Below are 19,172 nucleotides of genomic sequence, written 5' to 3' on the forward strand. Positions count from 1 at the left end.
GCATGTAATACTATGTTTGGAAATTGGAAATTTTCAAACATCCACTATTACGCTTCATGATTCCATTTTTTTTCCTTCTTTTTGACTGATTAAACAGATTCATACTATGTGCAAGACTTTCATACTGTGTTTATTCATAAATTAAATAGTTGATGTAGCAAACTCATGATAGGTGTTTGAAGAGTGGACAATAAGATAAGAACAGTTTGAAAAGTGCGTAATTTGAATGAAAAATCTTATCTACAAAGATAATGGCACAGAACTATAAAGGGAAACATTAAAAGTATTTGGTGAAATACGAAAGATGTCTGAATGACATTAATTTCTCATCCGTAATAACTAATAATTCCAGCAAATGTCAAAGGAGTCGCCATCTTCTAGGTTACCTTTGTTTGTTCCTTGTCACAATGAATTGAGCATTATCAACATTTTAGCATGCTCACTTTACAGTACTCTGGGTCCCAATTTCAACGTGTTCTTGTTTTCACCATAGTGGTTGAAATGCACCTTACAGATTGTCAATTTCCTTAGTTAATGGTTCTCTGGGTACAAGACTAGTCAAGTTGTCTGCTGATTTTCATGCGCACTAGTAAATCCTGTTTCTCATATACTTTCATTTTCAACTTTGCCTTAGAGAATACATTAACATATTTCAGCTTAATGGATAGTTTTGAGCTTTGCGTCTAATTTACAGTTGAGTTAACAATGAATGTCATTGATTATTGTTCTTTTACACTAGTAAAAAGTTGTGGTTTGTGACACTATGTGGTTAATAAATAGGTTAAGAGTCTCTGAAAATCCCAATCCATAGCCAAAAAAAGTACTTGTGTTAGATGGAGAAGGAAACGAAAGTACCTCAGTTCCCCCTTTGTGAATAAAAATAACTATTTGATCTGTAGTGGGGATTTCTTATCTGATAGGGATGGTAGTGTTGAATCCTAATAATTTGGCTAAATTTGTGATGCTATTTACGGCATTTACCAGAGCGTGTTTGGAATTTTTATACATTGGGTTCGTAATGTTGCTTTAATGATGACCCCATTTATTTTAAACCTTTTTCGTGCCTATGCCTGATCTAGACACATAAATACTTGGGGCTGTTAAATGAACTGTGATTATGGTGTTGGGACATGGGACACCATTTTGTAATTTTAATATTTATTCCCCCCCTTTTATATTATTTAATTCTCAAATATGTGAAAACTAATTCTAAAAGTAACATCTTTTGAGATAAGTTAAACTGCATAAAATCATTTTTATCCGGAAGTTTAATACATTGAGATTCCGCAAGTATATATATATATATATATATATATATATATATATATATATATTAAGGGAAGCTTAATATTCAATTATTTGGTTAATGATAATAGGTACGGAAAATGACTATTTGCAAATGTACATTTCTCTGTCAATGTCATTTTTCTAAAAACTATTTAATGGTTGCGAGTTTTGTCAATCCAATGGCGTGAACATAACAAATAATAATAAAATTTCTTTTAAGAGGGGAATCTTCTCGAGAAAAATAATGAATTGGTCCCATTTACAATAATATGCATCATCATCTACTCAGATAAGAAGAAAAAAATAATAAAGAGGCAATTTTTGAGTCATATATCATCATCATCATCTTCTTGAGCCGAAAAACAAAGGAGAAAAACGTAAGCAATCTAAAACTACCCATTTCTTGAAATAAAACTCTACATCCTCATCTCTCTTATCTCTATTTGCACGGAGAGGCCAAAATAACAAAAGCAAAACACTTAAAAAGGGTAAATATAATATGCTATGCTAGTCACACCAAAATATTATCTAGAAATTCTAACCAAGAATAGAAAATTGTGACTAGATGCTTATCCCATCATAGTCTATCACTTTCAGGCTGTGCTATGGAACTTAAAAATGACCATTAGTATTCGTCAAATTCTGAAATTCCTGCTCCATCTAGCATCATCTCTTGGTGACGACATTCTTTGCTGCAGAAAGCTTTCTCTCCTCTACAAAAACACAACCCAGATTATAAGAGAAAATTACGTCTCATTATTCTATGACTAGGAAGCATTGGAACTGGGAGTGAACCTTACCTGTAAATAAAAATGTCATTTGTCTGCTTAAGATGCTTCTTGCAAGTGTGACAAAAGCTAAGAAAATTGAGTGAAGGTGAGATAGTGTTATTGGGGAGGGAACAGTAACTTTCCACGATACAATTGTCGAATATATGTGTTGTTCTAGGATTAGGTCCATGAGATATCACACACGTGTACTCCTCAAAAAGTTCCATCTCACTCAAACTCATAACACCTGTTGCAAACGATAATGGAGAATCCTTGGTTTTGGCAGCAAAACCAGCAACATCACAGGTTTTAGTTGATTCAGGCGATGAAGGTGGTGGCGGCGGCGGCAGTGGAGGGATTTTCACCCTATGCTTAGTTCCAAAGAGAACAGTTGCAGTAGTTGGTTTAGTTGAGGTCTGAGGAAGAGGTTCATCTTTAAGTGCACCAACAAGAGCAAGACCAATGCTTTTTGAGTCCCATGAACTTCTTTTTTCTGAGGGCACTCTTGGGGAGCCAATAGTGTCGATCTTCTTCTCATGTGACAAAGGATTCCCAAATGGGGTTAAGGCTCTGGTGTCAAGTATGGAGGTGGGGCTTCTCAAAGCCTCAGCTCCTGAGAGACACTTCACTGAGAAGTCACGGAATTTGGGTGAAAACAAAGAAGGGATGGTTCTTTTGTAACCCTTATTTGGGCTTGGCTGGGAGCTGTGATCACCCATCAAACTTGGTTTGGTCACAGCTCTTGATCTGTTTCTGAGCAGCATAAGTCCTTAATGAAGAATAAATAACAAACTATTAAACTAGACTCTCACAACTAGAGAACAGAAAAAATCAGTTTAGAGTAAAAATGTCACCAAAGAAAAACACTATTTCAAAACAAAACAAGCAAAAAAAAATACAGTATATATGTACCTTAAACTTGAGGTTCAGGTTAAGAAAGAAAGAAGAGCTGATCTGAAAGTGTCAGAGTAACTGAATCCTCTCTTCTTGTTAATTTTCTTCAAGAGGGAAAAAGGCATATATGCCCATCGAACAGAAATTGTAGTGCAACAAGTACTAGTACTTTGGGCTTATCATTTTTTTTGTTTCTGAATTTTAATTCAGAAACTTTATGAAGAACAAGTAGAAAGAGGAAAGAAAAGAGGAAAGGTTTGAAGTTGTAAGAGAGAGAAGGATAGATGCCCGAATATGGGTTCCAAAGGAAGAAAAAGCAAAAGATGTTGTGTGCATGAAAATCAATCAAACGTTGTTACTTCAAAGCTTTGCTTTCATTTTCAATCTTTCTTTGACAAGATACTATTTTTCTCTCTATAATAAATCCCAACTGTGTCATTAAAAAGAATGACCCTCTGGATTTTTTTATTATTTCTTTTGTCTTTTCTTATTCTTTTTCACTGATGACTGATCCAAGGTATTATTTTGTTCTCACTCTCCGTGGTTTCAACTTTCATGCGTCCTTTAGGAAAAAATTGAGAAAAAAAAGAATAGGTAAAGTGAATAGAAAGAAAAATTGTTTAATTGAAAATAAATGAGTAGTAAAAGATACTTATAATTTATTAATATTAATCTTGTTTTTGAATTATTTATTATTATTATTATTGCTATATATAAAAAGAGTAAATAAATACACCTATAATGCATAATGGTAACTCATGATCAATTATGGTAATATCTGTAATCCATTATGAGCCTATAATTGATCACGGTATTAATAAACAAAATTATTTAATTCAAGCACATAATCAATTTATAGTACTTTCTTTATATATTTTTTATGTTTTTACATAAAATGTTTAGTTTTTCTTTGATATGTTTCTTTCTTTATACTCATTTAAATCACCAATAATACTCCATTTTCTTTATATATATTTTTTCTCTTTTTCATTATTCATGAAGGTTTCTATTAAGATAATAGTATTAAAGTACACAAACTAATAAAAAGTTATTTTTTACCTAAAATCTACAGATGAGTATAAATTAATAGTGTAATATAACTATAATTATATATAAATAGAGCAATAGTAAAATTTAGTTTTATTTCTACGATATCTTTAACACATTTTTTCACATTAAAGATTATGCATATCAAACATCTTATTATATATTTATGTGACATAATAATCTCATTAGGAGTTCTCTAATATTATATTAAAAATTAAACTTTCAACCTTACAAAATTATAAAGAATATAAATCATAATAAATCTTAAAAAAGATCAGAATTTTTAATTATTAATATCTTCAAATTAGATAGTTTTATAACTAGCTGTCCTGGGTTATTATAAGACCAATGAACCATGAGTAAATTATATAAGAGATTAAAACACACTATGTAACATCCTTAGTTTTACCCATATATAATATAATAAAAGTAAAACAAGCAATATCTAATTACAAATAACATATACTACTTTCTCATATGTGTATCTCAAAAGAAATATCCCTCTTCATAGGGATTTAATATATATACATCAAAAGTTTTAACAACAAAACAAAACATTTAAATAAAACTATCTCATTCTCCAGCTGTTCACTAAGGAGCTCTATCACCTGAAATCTCATCTGCTCCCATGTAAAACACGATCATCACAGATAAAGAAACAAACACAAACAAATAACAGGGTAAGCTATCTATATAAAAAGTTTTGATATAATTTAAATTTCAAATTAATAAGCATAATTCATCAATTCTCATATGATTTCTCAAACCATCAAGAGTCTATTACATTCATAAAATTCATCTTTCATATGTCAGACTTTTACTGACTCACAACACATAGACACTTGACTCTACTTCCGGAAGACTCGTGTATTGAAATTAGCATCCAGAGACCTGCACCTGTCATACTACTGCTGTGAAACCCACACAGCCATGCACATAATTATCTCAATATCTCATCATCTCATCATCTTCATATGACAGGGTAAATCCATTTGATATGCTCTGATCAGTTCTTTCAAACCTCAGAATCAGCCAAATGGACCTCCTTCGACTCTCACCAACTGAATAACTTCATCTATTTGATTCCATTATATCAGTAGAGTCAGGATCGTCTCATTCACAGGACACTCACAAATCAATACACCTTAATAACAATCTCAACATGGTATTTCTTTTCCTGAAAATACTACGTCTTGATCACACTTTAACCTCATTACATACATCATTTAACATATCAATGCACCACTCAATCACTTCATATATATAAACTTTCTAAACAATCCAAATATATCTCAAACTTTACTTAAAACACATAATTAATTCCAAATATATGCTCTTTAAATCAATCATCATCTGAAATCACACAACCACTTCTCATCAAACATCTCACTTAAGTAATTCAACCAAAATATTCAAAAAGAATAGTTCAACTCATTTATATTATCATTCAAACACTTTCAATTCTCAATCACAAAGTTTCAACAAATTATTCCCATAACAGATTCAAAATCAACCATTCCAGTCAATATATTACTTTACTCTTCAAGAGAGACAATCCTGCAAGCAAAAACAATTGGAATTGGTGACCACGTCACCTCCACATCCAGAATCTTCTAACCTAGGGTTTTATTGAAAATAATAAGACTAGCTTCCCTTACCTGAACTTTAGTTGATGCTCACTAAGAGCTCCAAATCTACCCAAAAGCTTAAAGGTAATTAACCTGCACCACAGAGTCCTAATCAAAATCTAACTATATAACTAGGACCTTGAGTTAACAGATATTAACCCTAAAGCTAAAAGAGTCACACGTAAAACTCATGTAGACAACCTATCAAGTTCAAAATTTGACTCAAAGAAAAGGGCCAAAAATGAACTTACTCTATTTAGGATTTTGATCAGGCAATCTTGTAGAGTTCATTGACAGGAGTTCAATGACAGACTCCGATCGTCAAACTGATAACTGAGGATGTCAGAATCATAGAGAGAAGGAGAGGAAAGGAAAAGGGTACGAAAATAAACTTACTCTATCAGAGATTTTGATCGGGCAGTCTTGTAGTCTTGGCTGCCAGGAGTCTAATGGCGTACTCTGATCGTCAAACAGATGAACGAGGAGGTCAGAATCTTAGAGAGAAGGGAGAGAAAGGAAAAGGGAAACTTTTAGAGAGATGGTGGTTATTTTAAAATGAAACCTGATAACTGAATTTTCTATTTATATGTCATTTTCATTTTAATAATAAAATATTCAGGTATCATTTAAAATATATCACTTCTACTCTAAGGTTATTTTCTAGATCCTTACACACTACTCTCATTATAAACTCTCAATAAAATAGAATGCGTTTGTGAATTTTTCTTCTTCTTATATAATATTTATTTTCAATCAATATAGAACTCAAACTCATAATTAAAAACGTAATAAATTTATTTGTTTATTTTTAATCAACGTAGAATTCAAACACATACTTAATATCTTATTATCTTAATAAGTTGAATGGATGATTAACACATTTTAAAAAATAATGAAATATTATTTGATTGAATCATTATAGAGTACGATAGTTTGAAGCGTACTCTTTGTATAAATGAATTATTTTATGACTCTTTAATAGATCACTTTATATTTGGTTATGGCTTAACTTTGATATGCAGGCACCTTTTGTGCAAATTTGTAACTTGTAAGTTGAGGTAATCTATGAATTAATAAACTATAGTCTTGTTTGGAATAAATTATTTCCACATGTTTATTCTATAACTTAAATTGTGCAACATCCCATGCGAAATATTCCAAAAACTACAAAATTGAATCCCTTTTGATAGAATTTTTAAAGCATGACTAGGGTGAAGTGAAGTAATGGAGTTTAATAGAAGATATACCTCAAATACACAATGCATATTTGAGTGTAAGCATAACATTATAATCCTTTTACTTAGCCTTTCCATATAAAGAAGGGATCGCAATCTGATTTATTGATTGTAATGTTTATATTTATTATATGCCAAAATACAATAAAGGGAATCATCCGTGTTGAATGTCTCATCAAATTGTGTTACTTCCTAAGGGTCGATGATTTATTATTAGTACAACACAACACTAGTGCAAAACAAAAACATAAGGTAGTGGGTTAAAGTGTGTGTTTTTGTGGTTGGTGGTCCATCTACTCAATCAGAACATGTGGGACATAAATGGAAATAAATAAAAGAAAAAGATTTCGGAATTCGAGAAATGGTGGGGCCCACTACGAAGGGCGTTGCTGTGGCAGCAACTTTTATGCTCTCATTCCAGCTCAGCGCCAAATACGTACACTCATCATTCATTGACGTATTTTCTACGCTTCTATACTAGAACAATTCTTAAAATTGGAAAAACACAAAAATATCCTCACTCACAAAACTGTTTCTTTTTCCAAAATAATAATACATTTTCTTACCAATAATTTGTAAACATTCTTAGAATTTATTAAATAAATTCTAAATATTGAAAATAGAACATAAGAATAATATCACAAATAAATATGGTTAATGTTGCTTTTGATTAGAATAAATATTTAATCTTAATAATATACATAATTGTTTTTACAGGATTTTAAAAACAATTATCTCATTCTCCTCTTCATTTTTCGGTCTTGTGTTATTAACTGGACTTTCGGTTACTGAATCAACTAGTTTGAACTTAGTCATATGAGTTTGGACTTGTTTTCGGCTACTGGTTGTGGACCATCACTCAGCTATTGAGTCTGGTCCAGCTCTCAACTTCTAAGTCCAGAATCACTTTCGGGTTGGTGTGTGTACCTTTAAGGGACTCTAATGATAAAGTCAGAATCAATTTATTTGATTATCAAATAAAAACACTCTACTTACCTGTTAAACAAATCACTTATTTATAGGGATGGCTGTTGGACTTTAACTTGATTGAACTTTTACTTTTCACACCTTGCAGTTACTAACTATATTTTTAGTGTTTTGGGCATATTTATTGGACTTTGATACATTGTTATTTTATTATAATATTTTAACTTTCAATATTCTTACGTTCTTTCGGCCTCTCGGCCTAGTTAGTACACTAGCCCCAAAGCATGAGAATTTTGGAAATGACGAGATGCTTATAAAAATCATCATTTTTTTTTTATTTTAATTGACATTGCCATTTTTGTTTTTAGGATATCTTATATATTAAATGCATTATGTACGAAAGATCGTATCGTTTTGTGTGCGTGATGATTAATGTGCCTTTGATGTGAAGAGTCTCTAACCCACCTTTGGTCATTGGATGCACCGAAATTCAACGATTAAGATGTTGTGTCGTTTCGTTTAGAAGAGGATTTTGATTTCTATAAATAGTCGTTCTTGAGTGACAATGGCCCACTGCTTCTGTTGGATTTGTCTTGTTGTTGTCGAGAAGTATTTCTTCAAATTTTTAAGAAGCTATTATGTTTTCCTCAAGCTATGTTTTCAGTTATGATGGGGATTCGGGGTTTTCGAGCACTAGTGCACAAGCTAATATCAATAGGAGTGTTCATTCGGGTGCTTCAAAAACTAATATGTCAATAGCGAGAAATAAAGCTTCTACTGGTTTAACCTCAAGTAATGAAGTTCCAGATCTTGAGGCTGAAGAACAAGCCGAAAAGGCACAGAAAATTGGAGCCTCATAAGAGGTTATGAGTGGGTCAACTACAAAGTCTGAAAGTATTTTTCTTGGTATTGTTGGTCGCCAGCCTTACGTAGTTTTTTGTCAAATATTTCCATTTATTCTTCTAAAGCTAGTGAGGAAATCATTTCTCTTCGGCATTGTCGGGTTATCAATAATGTTTGCCATGGCCGTGAGGGTGAGTTGCAATTTTTTTTATTATGAGTGCCCTTTTACAGACATTCATGTTCGGTTTCCTATTGATGACTTCTAAATGGGTGTTCTCCGCCTTTTAAATATAGCTCGTACTCAGTTGCACTCTAATAGTTGGGTTTTTATGCAAGCTTTTCGTATTGTTTGTAAATTTCTTTTATTAACTCCTACTCCTGAAGTTTTTCTCGGGTTGAACCTATTATTGAAAGTGCTTATGCTGAACCTCAAAAGAAGAGCAAGAAAAAGGATAGAGGTAGTAGACGGTCTCACTCATCACCAAGGCGTCATCGTCATGGTGCCGGTAGATCATCTCTACCTCTTTCAGAGAGTCTTTTCGGTGCCTCCACGTGGTTTTACGAATCTATTAACATCAATTTAAATGGACCTGAACAACAAGTCTTTTGGTCAGCAACCATTCCTTCTTTGGCGGATGCAACTATTGAGCTTTCAACTCGTCGTTTGCTAATTTTGAAAAAACTTAAGGAAGAAGTTGTAAATGGTGTTTCTACCACTTAGCATGGAAACTTAAAGAGAGAGCTTGTTGAATTCGGGTAGAGTCTTCAATCTGCTCTTGATGCCAATTTGGCTTTAATTGCTCAAATTAAGAAGATTTCAGATGTTCATTCCCACTGGATACGAGAAGGAGTCTTTTAAAGACGAAATTGTTGCCTTGGTTGCCAAAGACTTTCCTTGCAAGCCGAAAATGAAAAAGTTAAAAGGAGGTTTGAACGATTTATCTGCTTCCAAACATGTTGATTCCGAGAAGATAAATCAGTTGGAGAAAGATTTAGAGGAACCCAAAGTTTTGTAATGAAACAACATAAGTTGAGTTTTTCTAATGTTCTCCAACAAGCCAAATAATTTTACAAAATTCGTTTGAATGAAGGCAATTTTGATGTTCAAAAAGATTTTTATAATGGCAACCTCATTCCCATTGAAGAAATACCTTATGAAGAAGGTCAAGAAGAAGAAGCCGCCAATGTTGATGACACTGTAGTGGACATTCAATGATTAAGATAATTTTTTTTTCTTTTTGATGTACTTTCCCGTTATTAGTTACCGATTTTGTATGCTTTGGTTTGACCTTTGTCAACCATTTTGAATTTGCTAGATTTAATATAATAGTTTCAACATCATTATTTCGTTCTTATTTATCTTTCAGCCTCTCGGCCTATGAAATTATAATTATAAATCAACTCATGTAAGATGGTTAAATGGTTTTAACCTCTTGGTTTTAACTTTTCAACCTCTCGGTATCATCAACTTGTAAAACAAATTATGTATAAATGGTTAAGTGGTTTAAAGTTAACATTTTTGGCCTCTCAGCCTTTTCAATCAAATCATGAAAAAAATGATTAAGTAGTTTTAAACGAGAGCTTATATTTGATTAAGAACTTTTAGTTTAACAAGATAAGTTATTTTTCAAAACAAATTCACTTATATGGAAGACATTTTTTGTCGAGAGATTTGTGTTTTCTCTTAAGCTGAGAGATTTAACTTAAAAAAAATAAGTTTTTCTTGAAGGAGAATTTACTTACAGTGAAAACGTCTTTGGCCGAGAGTTTTGAAGTGTTGGATTATGTAGATTTCTCTTGGAAGGGATTCACTTGTGGTGAAAAGTTTGAAATGTATTTCTCTCGAGAGGAATTCATCTATAGTGAAAACTTCCTTGGTCGAGAGTTTTGGAGTGAAAACATTGAAATGTATTTTTCTCGGGAGGTATTCACCTTGAGTGAAAACTTTGAAATGCATTTCTCTCAGGAGGGATTCACCTGGAGTAAAAACTTCCTTGGCCGAGAGTTTTGGAGCATTAGCTTATATAAGTTTCTTCTCGGGAGGGATTCACCTCGAGTAAAAGCTTCCTCGACCGAGAGTTTTGACTTGACTGAAATAAATTTTCTCTTGGGAGGAATTCACTTGGGTGAAAACTTCATTGACCGAGAGTTCTGAAGCATTAGCTTATATCAGTTTCTTCTCGGGAGGGATTCATTTGGAGTGAAAACTTCCTTGGTTGAGAGTTGTTACTTTTCTTTCTTGAAGTAATAGAATGAGAACATTGTTTTAGAAATGATTTTTTCATTAAATAGTTCCATCTCGGGAGGGATTCTCTTTTGGAATGAGAAAACATCCTTGACCAAGAGGTATTATTATGTACATTGGTTGAGTCTTGATACTATTCATACAAGTCTTCAACTGAAATAAAACTTCAAATGACTTGTATTCCATGTCCTTGGAATTGATTTTTTGTCTAGGGTTTCTAATTTGTAAGCTCCATTTTTTAAATTCTCAGTTATTTTGAATGCTCCTTCCCAATTTGGCTTAATTCTTAGATATTTTATATGTCCCATAATTAGTTGAGAATCACTTCTGCAAACGACCTTCATAGCTCTCATGTCCCTAGCAAGCAATAAACCTGCAATTAAAGCTTCATATTCTGCTTGATTATTCTTGAAATCAAATTTCAAAGCTACTTCAAGTTGAGAATGTCCTGGTCCTTCCAATTCTATTTGTGCTTTGCTTCCCTTCTTGTTTGATCATCCATCTACATATAAAGTCCAAGTTTCTTCTTCCAATGGTGATGTCGGCAACTCGATGATGAAATCTGCAAGAGATTGTGCTTTGATTGTTCCTCTCAACTCATATTTTATTCCAAACTCTGAAAGCTCGATTGACCACACTACCATTTTTCCTACAAGCTCTGGTTTTCTTAAAACTTTTGCTATCGGACAATCAATTTTCACTATTATTAAGTAAGGGCTATTTTCTCTACAAGTTGATACCTAGTTTTGGCATTTTGTAGGGCTCGACACACAAAGTAGGTTGGCTTTTGTTTTGGGAACTCTTGGACAAGGTTGTTCCTATGGCTTCATGTGAAGTAACTAGGTATACAATGATGGGCTGAGATGACATTGGTTTTACTAAAATTGGGGGTTCAACTAACATTTTCTTTATCATTAGGAAGGTTTACTCACACTGCTCATTCCACTTGAAAGCTTATGTTTTTCTCAACAGTTTGATTATAGGTTTTTTCCTTTTGGCTAGGACTGGTAACAATCGTACTAAGACAATCAATCTTCCAACTAACCTCTAAACTTCTTTTAAGTTAATTGAACTTCTCATTCTCAAGATTGCTTCACACTTATCAAGATTTGCTTCAATCCTTCTGTTAGTCAACATAAATCCTAAGAATTTTCCACCTCTCACCCCGAAAACACATTTATGAGGATTCAACTTATCATACTCTTTTACTCTTGCAAACCTTATATCGTTCCCCATCTAGCAAAACCTCCAGAAATAGTGTTGATAAACCTCTTATAGGCCTACCCAAACTTCGTTCGCGGCTTCTCGTCCTTTGAGGACTTTGCCAATTTCTCTCTTCTCTTCTTTCAATCCTTCATTCTCTTCTTTCATCCCTCCTATCAAAATGTTCTTCCCTTTTACTCGCATACCCCTTTCCCTTTGTTCTTGACTTCTCCCCCTTCTCGGTATCCCTCCATCTCTTACAAAACGCTTCAACTGCCCAACCTGAACTAACTCTTCTATTTGGTCTTTCAAAGCTATGCATTCTTCTGTGTGATGAAAATGGTTTCTGTGATATTGACAATGCTTACTTTGATCACCTTGTTCTAGTGTTTGTGCTTTTCTCGGTGGTGGTATTATCTTTGTAGCCATTGCCTCTTGTAATATTCAAGCTCTATTAGTGCTTAAGGGTGTATAATGTGGAAACTTATGTCCATGAGGTCCTTTTTTAACTGCTCTATATTGTTGCCCTCATTCTCTTTCATTTTTTTTCTTTTCAACTCCGCCATCTGCTCTCACTTCATTTCGAAAATCCCTCAACTCCTCCATTTGCATAAACTTCGATGCACGTTGCCTCAACTCGTCAAGATTAGTTGTTGACTTTTTACAAAGGTTGTCGACAAAAGGTCCCGGCCTTAACACCATGATCATATAATGCAATGTTACTTATGGACTTAGATAGCGGATACTCAATGCAACCTTTCCAAAACGCTCCATAAACAACCTGGGCGTTCTCCTTTCTCCTTCCTTATATTCACCAAAGCGATTTAAGTCAGGTGATGTGGTCGACTTGTAGCAAATTGCACTCCAAACTTCTCAACAAGTGTATCAAAACAATCAATGAACAATGGTGGCAAACGAGTAAACCAACTTAAAGTTGTTCCCTTTAAAGTGGTTGGAAATACTCGGCACAAGATGATGTCATTCCAAGTATATAAGCTTATTTGTGTTGTATAAATTGCTATCTGTTTATCAGGGTTCGTGCTTCCATCATACTTATCAATAGTATGATTTTTCTAGTTCTTGGGCAGTAGAGTCTCTATGATTGCTTCAGAAAAAGGATGTCTTCTTATAAATGTTCTGAAAAATGTGCATGACGTTTCCGACTGCCTCCTCCTTGTTGCTTCAAAACTTGATTCATTATATATGCTCTTATGAATACGTGCTCTTGGTTGAATAGTTTCATAAGAAGTAGCGTTCAAAACTGTTTCTTCATTCAACTTTTGCTTCATATATGCATTTTCATCTCTCAACATACTCAACTTTTCTTCATTGTTTTTCTTTAGAGTTTCAAACTCCTCTTGTAACCTCATAAACATAGCCATTGGCATGACATTCTGGTTGTCCTCTTTTCCTTCTGTTTGATCTCCTCTTCGACTTGTCATTCTTTACCTCTTTAGTTAACTTGCTTCGGGCTCCACGATGGGCGTCAAAATGTTCTTACGGGACCTTAGAAACAATTAATTCTTTCTCCTCTCGGCTTCTTAGTCTCGTGATGTTAACTCGAGTTTTCAGTTACTCAATCGACTAGCTTGGACTCTATTATATGGGTTTGGACTTTTTCTCAGCTCCTGAATGTGGACCATCACTCAACTTTTGAGTTTGGTTCAACTCTCGACTTCTAGGTTCAGGATCACTCTAGGGTGAGTGTGTGACTCTGATGATAAAAACTGAATCTATTTATTTGATTATCATATAAAAACACTTTACTTACCTATTAAACCGATCACCTATTTATAATTGTTGTTGAACTTTAACTTGATTGGACTTTTACTTTTCACACCTTACAATTATTGAATATATTTTTAATATTTTAAATCTATATATTGGATTTTCATATAATATTATTTGATTTTATTTTTTATTTATATTATTTTAACTTTTAATATTTTGAAGAGTTTTTAGTTTAATCATTACAATAATAGAAATATTTTATGGAGTATGATGACGTTTTTATCGAAATAAAACTGAGTCTAATTAAACAATAAATCCACCCGTATGTACAAGTTTAATCTAAATTATGTCATTCATTTAACTCTAATGAACACATCTTCATTTGTAATGATGAAATCTCACTGGAATGAATTCAGACATGCAAAAGTAAAACTAAAATTAATTTCTTCTGTCATTTCTAGTTCTTTCAGGACAGAAGAAAGGAGAATAAAGCAGGGCTGAGCAATTATGTGGTCGGTCTGTTTTAGATGGAAAAGGGAAAGATAAATGTACTCAAAATACTCAATAACTATTTTGAATTTTTTTTAATGTATTAATTTTTTACTTTTGTTTAATTGATTTTCATTACTTTTCTGTTTCTTTCTTTTCACTTTTATATTTTTGTTTTTTTAAAACCAAATACATTTCCAAAAGGGGAAAAATAAACGCAAGTATGTAGAATGGTATAATAATGGAAAAAGAGAAAAAGAAAAACAATAGATGCTAAATATTTTTCTTGTATATAGAGATGTTTATATATATCACTCATAAATTCGACCATAAAATTAATTACATAATTTGAATAAGTTAAAAGAAAACTATTGCAATAAGCTAAAAAGTGCTCATAATATTCATGCCATAAAATTTAAATAGATATTCCACAAATTCTTTTAACTACTCTGTAAATGTAATACTATAAAATGTTCTCATCGTTCAAATATAAATTAAAATTAATCCTAAACAATGTATTCGAAAAATGGAAATATAATTTAAGAATTTAATTTGAATATATATATATATATATATATATATTGTTATGTAACTTGTTTAATTTGAATATATTAACAGTATAAGAATTTAGAGTTTTCTACCAATTACAAATTTATAGATACATACTCTTTAAATAAATTATTAAAAAAAATATCTATCTCGTACATTTTTTTATTTATTAGTGTATTTTTTTTCCTGACAACGTATTCTGCTTAATTTCTTAATTTATTTAGAACATTTTATATCTTGTATATTTTATACATCTAAATATTTCATATTGCCAACCAGAAATCATTTAATGTTTTTTAGAGTTTAATTTATGCAAAGTAACAATATAAAAACGTTGTACACACAGTAAAAAAACAATATAATGTATCATATAGAAATTAGGATTGAATGACAATATAAAGATATCTTATATATAATGATCTTTCTCTTTATTTTCAATAGACTTTATATTAATTTTTTTCCCGAGAGAATATTGTAGGTCATTTGAGTAAGGAAGACCAACATTTATGGCCTCACTTGATCCCTAAGATGAATTTTGTAGGTCTTTTTGTAACTGGAAATATATTGTAGCTTCTCATCTTTAACCAGTGACAATGGTGATTGATGCATATTATATTTTAATTAAATGTTATTTATTAAAAACAATATAATATTTTCTAGGAATATAATTTAATTAGAAGTTTTGTCTTAGAATACAATTCTAAGTTTTCTCTTCATTTTTTTAATTCTAAAGGCTAAATATTAGGAGGATGCATTTTGAGGAGAAATGTTTGTTTACTCCTTGGGTAAATCTACTTCAGGGGCCATATTGATTAGCCATTGACGCTACCTTTTCCAACCATGAATCTATCCAACATGGGACTTTAATTCGTCTTTTTCAACTCCCCTGCTAGACCCATCAAAATGGGTCCAATTTTGTAGTTTGGTCATGGATAGTTGTTAATGCTTGTCGTCCAATTTTCAATACTAATTGTTGTTGATATTTTAGTTTCTTTGGATTTACCAAGTTACCATATTTTTTTTATCATCAAAAAATTTATTGAATAAAAATGAGTATTTAAAGAATACTATAATTTTTTTTAAAAAAAATTATCTCACATGATTTTTCCATTTTTAATTTCAGTATTATTTTAAAAAGAAAATTAAGTTTTATTTAAGATGTTTGGGAAGTGGAAAGAACGAATTTACAATGCTAAGACAATGTGAGTGATTATGATGAGTTAAAATATCAAAAGTTCTTTTAAGTAAGAGATGAAAAACTCACCTCTAATTATTGTTGTGAAAAGAAGACTATTTTGAGAATATCAAGGAGTATAAAAAAATATTGAAAATTTATTTTATTAACGTTTATAAAAATTGTAAGTATGTTATTTCGTGGTTGTAAATTTAAGTTTGACTACCTCTTTTGTAAAGATTAATTTCATTAAGAAATTAGTATTTGGATGAGTTGGAGCATCAACCTATATCTAAAAAACTTTATAGTGCATTGTATTAGTGAGTTTGATTTTTAAGGGCCTACTAACGTCAAGTGACCCTATGATATGTTTAGATTATTGGAGTCATGATACTACATAGTTGGATTTGAGGTTAAATTCTACACACCTAAATGAGAATTAGCTACCTAAAAACCTATAAATGGACCCTCCATACTTGGAAATAAGAGTCAACACACAACAAATGTTCTAACTTAGAGTAATAGTCTCACTAAATTCTTTTTAGAGGGTTAATACACAACAAATGTTCTAACTTAGAGTAATAGTTTGACTAAATTTTTTTAGTTGGAACAATGACATTCCACTCAAAGATAAAATACAAGAGAGTAAAAAGATTAATAATGGATGGAGTAAATATCTAAAAACAAAATTAAGGGACTATTGATAAAGAAAAAAAAAAGAGATTTTGAGGACTATGAAGAACTTGGGAACAAAGTGTTAGAGATGAACAAAAGTTTGCGATGGGCCTTTTATCGAGTGAGATTACAAAAGTGAGATTTTCATTTGTAGGGAATTCAATGGGTCATGGACAACATTAATGTCTCTCATGACTTGCTAATTGGCTTCAACAATTTATGCTTTTGAGCATGGTGAGCAAGTAGGTGCATGATATTTCAAATATATATAATAAATTGTCGATTCTTCAAGATTTTGAAATAGAGAAATGTTGAGATATTACAATTAATATAACAAGATCATGATAATTTGGATTGATTGATGGATATCCAAATCTTAAATGAAAAAGTTATGAAAGAATAGTTGGAAAAAAAATGTCTTTAACATAACACTTATTAATAACTTGAGAAGAAGAAACAATATCAATATTGTCTTTAAATTTATTTTGTAAAAGTATGTTCTTATTATCATAAACTTTCACATTATAATAGTTTAAAAATAACTCAAAATAAACATATTATATCAAACAAACTTGAAGAAACTAATTAAATTAATTATTTGTAATACAAGGAAACTAAAGTAATTGATTCAAAACAATATGTTTAAAAGAATAGGAAAAAAAATTGTTAATGGCCAACATGAAACCTAAACCATTACCTATATGATCAAGTCTATTATAAGTGGATTTGATAGATATATTGCAGTAATCATTAATTATGTGATGTGAAGCTCCACTATTAGGTATCAAAGTAGGTCCAAGATAGTGGATTGAGTAGGAAAAATACTTTAATATGTCATAATAATATTTTGTGTGTTGATTTGATAGTTGCTAGCTTGAGTAATATTTTGAAAATTTTGACCAAATTTATGCCATCAATCAAGAGTTATATGTCCAAGTTTACCAAAATTTGACATTATCCTTTTGATAATTTCAATGAGATTAAGTATCTACTACTTTTGTTATAACATTTACAAGAAAAAAAATCCTTCAAGATAGCTAATCTTTCTTCCTTTATAGTTTTTTATTATTACTTCTTTCACAACCAAAACTAGAACAGTTATGTCTTACTAAAAGAAAATAGCGTATTTATGACGAAATAATTCATAGGTAATCTTTTGTTGATTCCCACAAAACCATTTCGCAAATAATTAGTAAAGAAACACCTTTAATAATTTCGTCTGAAATTTTGGTAACAAATCTCTCATTAATACCCTCATTAATTAGCTACAAAATTTATTTGTTAATTTAAAGCAACTTTGTAGCAAAATTTTCCAAACTACCCTACAGAATTTCGTATCAATATATCCTTAACTATCTATAACTATTTTTTTCTACTTATTTCTAAATAAATTTATAACAAAGAAATCCCTCCTACTCATTTCCTAACAAATGTGTAGCAAATATTTGCTAACTATTCCCTAACGATTCCATAGCAAATATTTGTTAGCTACTCTTAACAAATTCATAACAAATTTAACAACTTTCCCCTAACTAATTTCTAACAAAATCATAGCAAATTGCGTCCGATAACTCTAGCAAGAAGTTTCATACTTTTATTTGTACCGTATCAAATACATGTCATATGTATTTAATAAGTATACCTTTAAATAAAATGTTAAATACATGTCATATGTATTTAATAAATATACCTTTAAATAAAATGTTAATAACTAATTAGATATCTTTAAATAAAATATTAGTAATTAATTAGATATTAATTTAAAATTAATTTATAAGTTTTTATTAATAATAAAATTATTTTAAATATTAGTATTTTTAGTTTATAAAAATAATATTTATTTTAGTTAATATAGTTAATAATTATTTTTTCTCTAAAATTAATTTTTATTTAATAATTTTTTATTAAAAAACTCACATCTAACATTACACTTTTATTCAAAATAATTCAATTTATATTTTAAATATCAATTTTAATATTATAATATTAAATTATTATAAAATTACTTTTCATCTACATAATGAGATATTATATCTCCAAAGATAAATTTAATAAACTGTCACATATATTTAGAATTAATAATTATTATATATTAAAATTATACGTAATATATAAAAAAATACTCTTACAGTTATATTCTTACCCAATTTAAAACTAATATAAAATAATTCAGTAAATAATTAAAATATTATATTATTTTTAAGAGTATTATTAAATAAAAAAAATTAGTATTTTATAAATACAATAGTTACATACAATTTTTTATATTATATTATAAATAATTTATTTTATATTTAAAATTTTACAAATAAATCAACATATAAAAAAATTGCAGCTTCAAATATAATAGATTGTTATTAATATAAATTAATTAATCATTTTGATTTCAAATAAATTAACATATAAAAAAATTTGCGTTTAAATTGTACCGTCAGATGATCAGATATAATAAATAGTTAATAATATAAATTAACT

At 30.5% G+C, this 19,172-nt stretch overlaps 1 protein-coding gene across 1 annotated transcript; it reads right to left on the minus strand.

The window, feature by feature from the left end:
- Window positions 1–1,591: 1,591 nt before the first annotated feature.
- LOC137829732 (FCS-Like Zinc finger 8) lies at window positions 1,592–3,366 on the minus strand. The gene is made up of 3 exons (XM_068636618.2): window positions 2,970–3,366; window positions 2,088–2,826; window positions 1,592–2,000 (listed from the first exon to the last, which is right to left on the minus strand). The coding sequence occupies exons 2-3, from the start codon at window positions 2,819–2,821 to the stop codon at window positions 1,913–1,915; spliced, it is 822 nt and encodes a 273-aa protein (XP_068492719.1). The 5' UTR covers window positions 2,822–2,826; window positions 2,970–3,366; the 3' UTR covers window positions 1,592–1,912.
- Window positions 3,367–19,172: the final 15,806 nt, after the last annotated feature.

Source organism: Phaseolus vulgaris, chromosome 7, assembly GCF_051622355.1.
Source record: "Phaseolus vulgaris cultivar YP4 chromosome 7, ASM5162235v1, whole genome shotgun sequence".
Classification (NCBI taxonomy): Eukaryota; Viridiplantae; Streptophyta; class Magnoliopsida; order Fabales; family Fabaceae; genus Phaseolus; species Phaseolus vulgaris.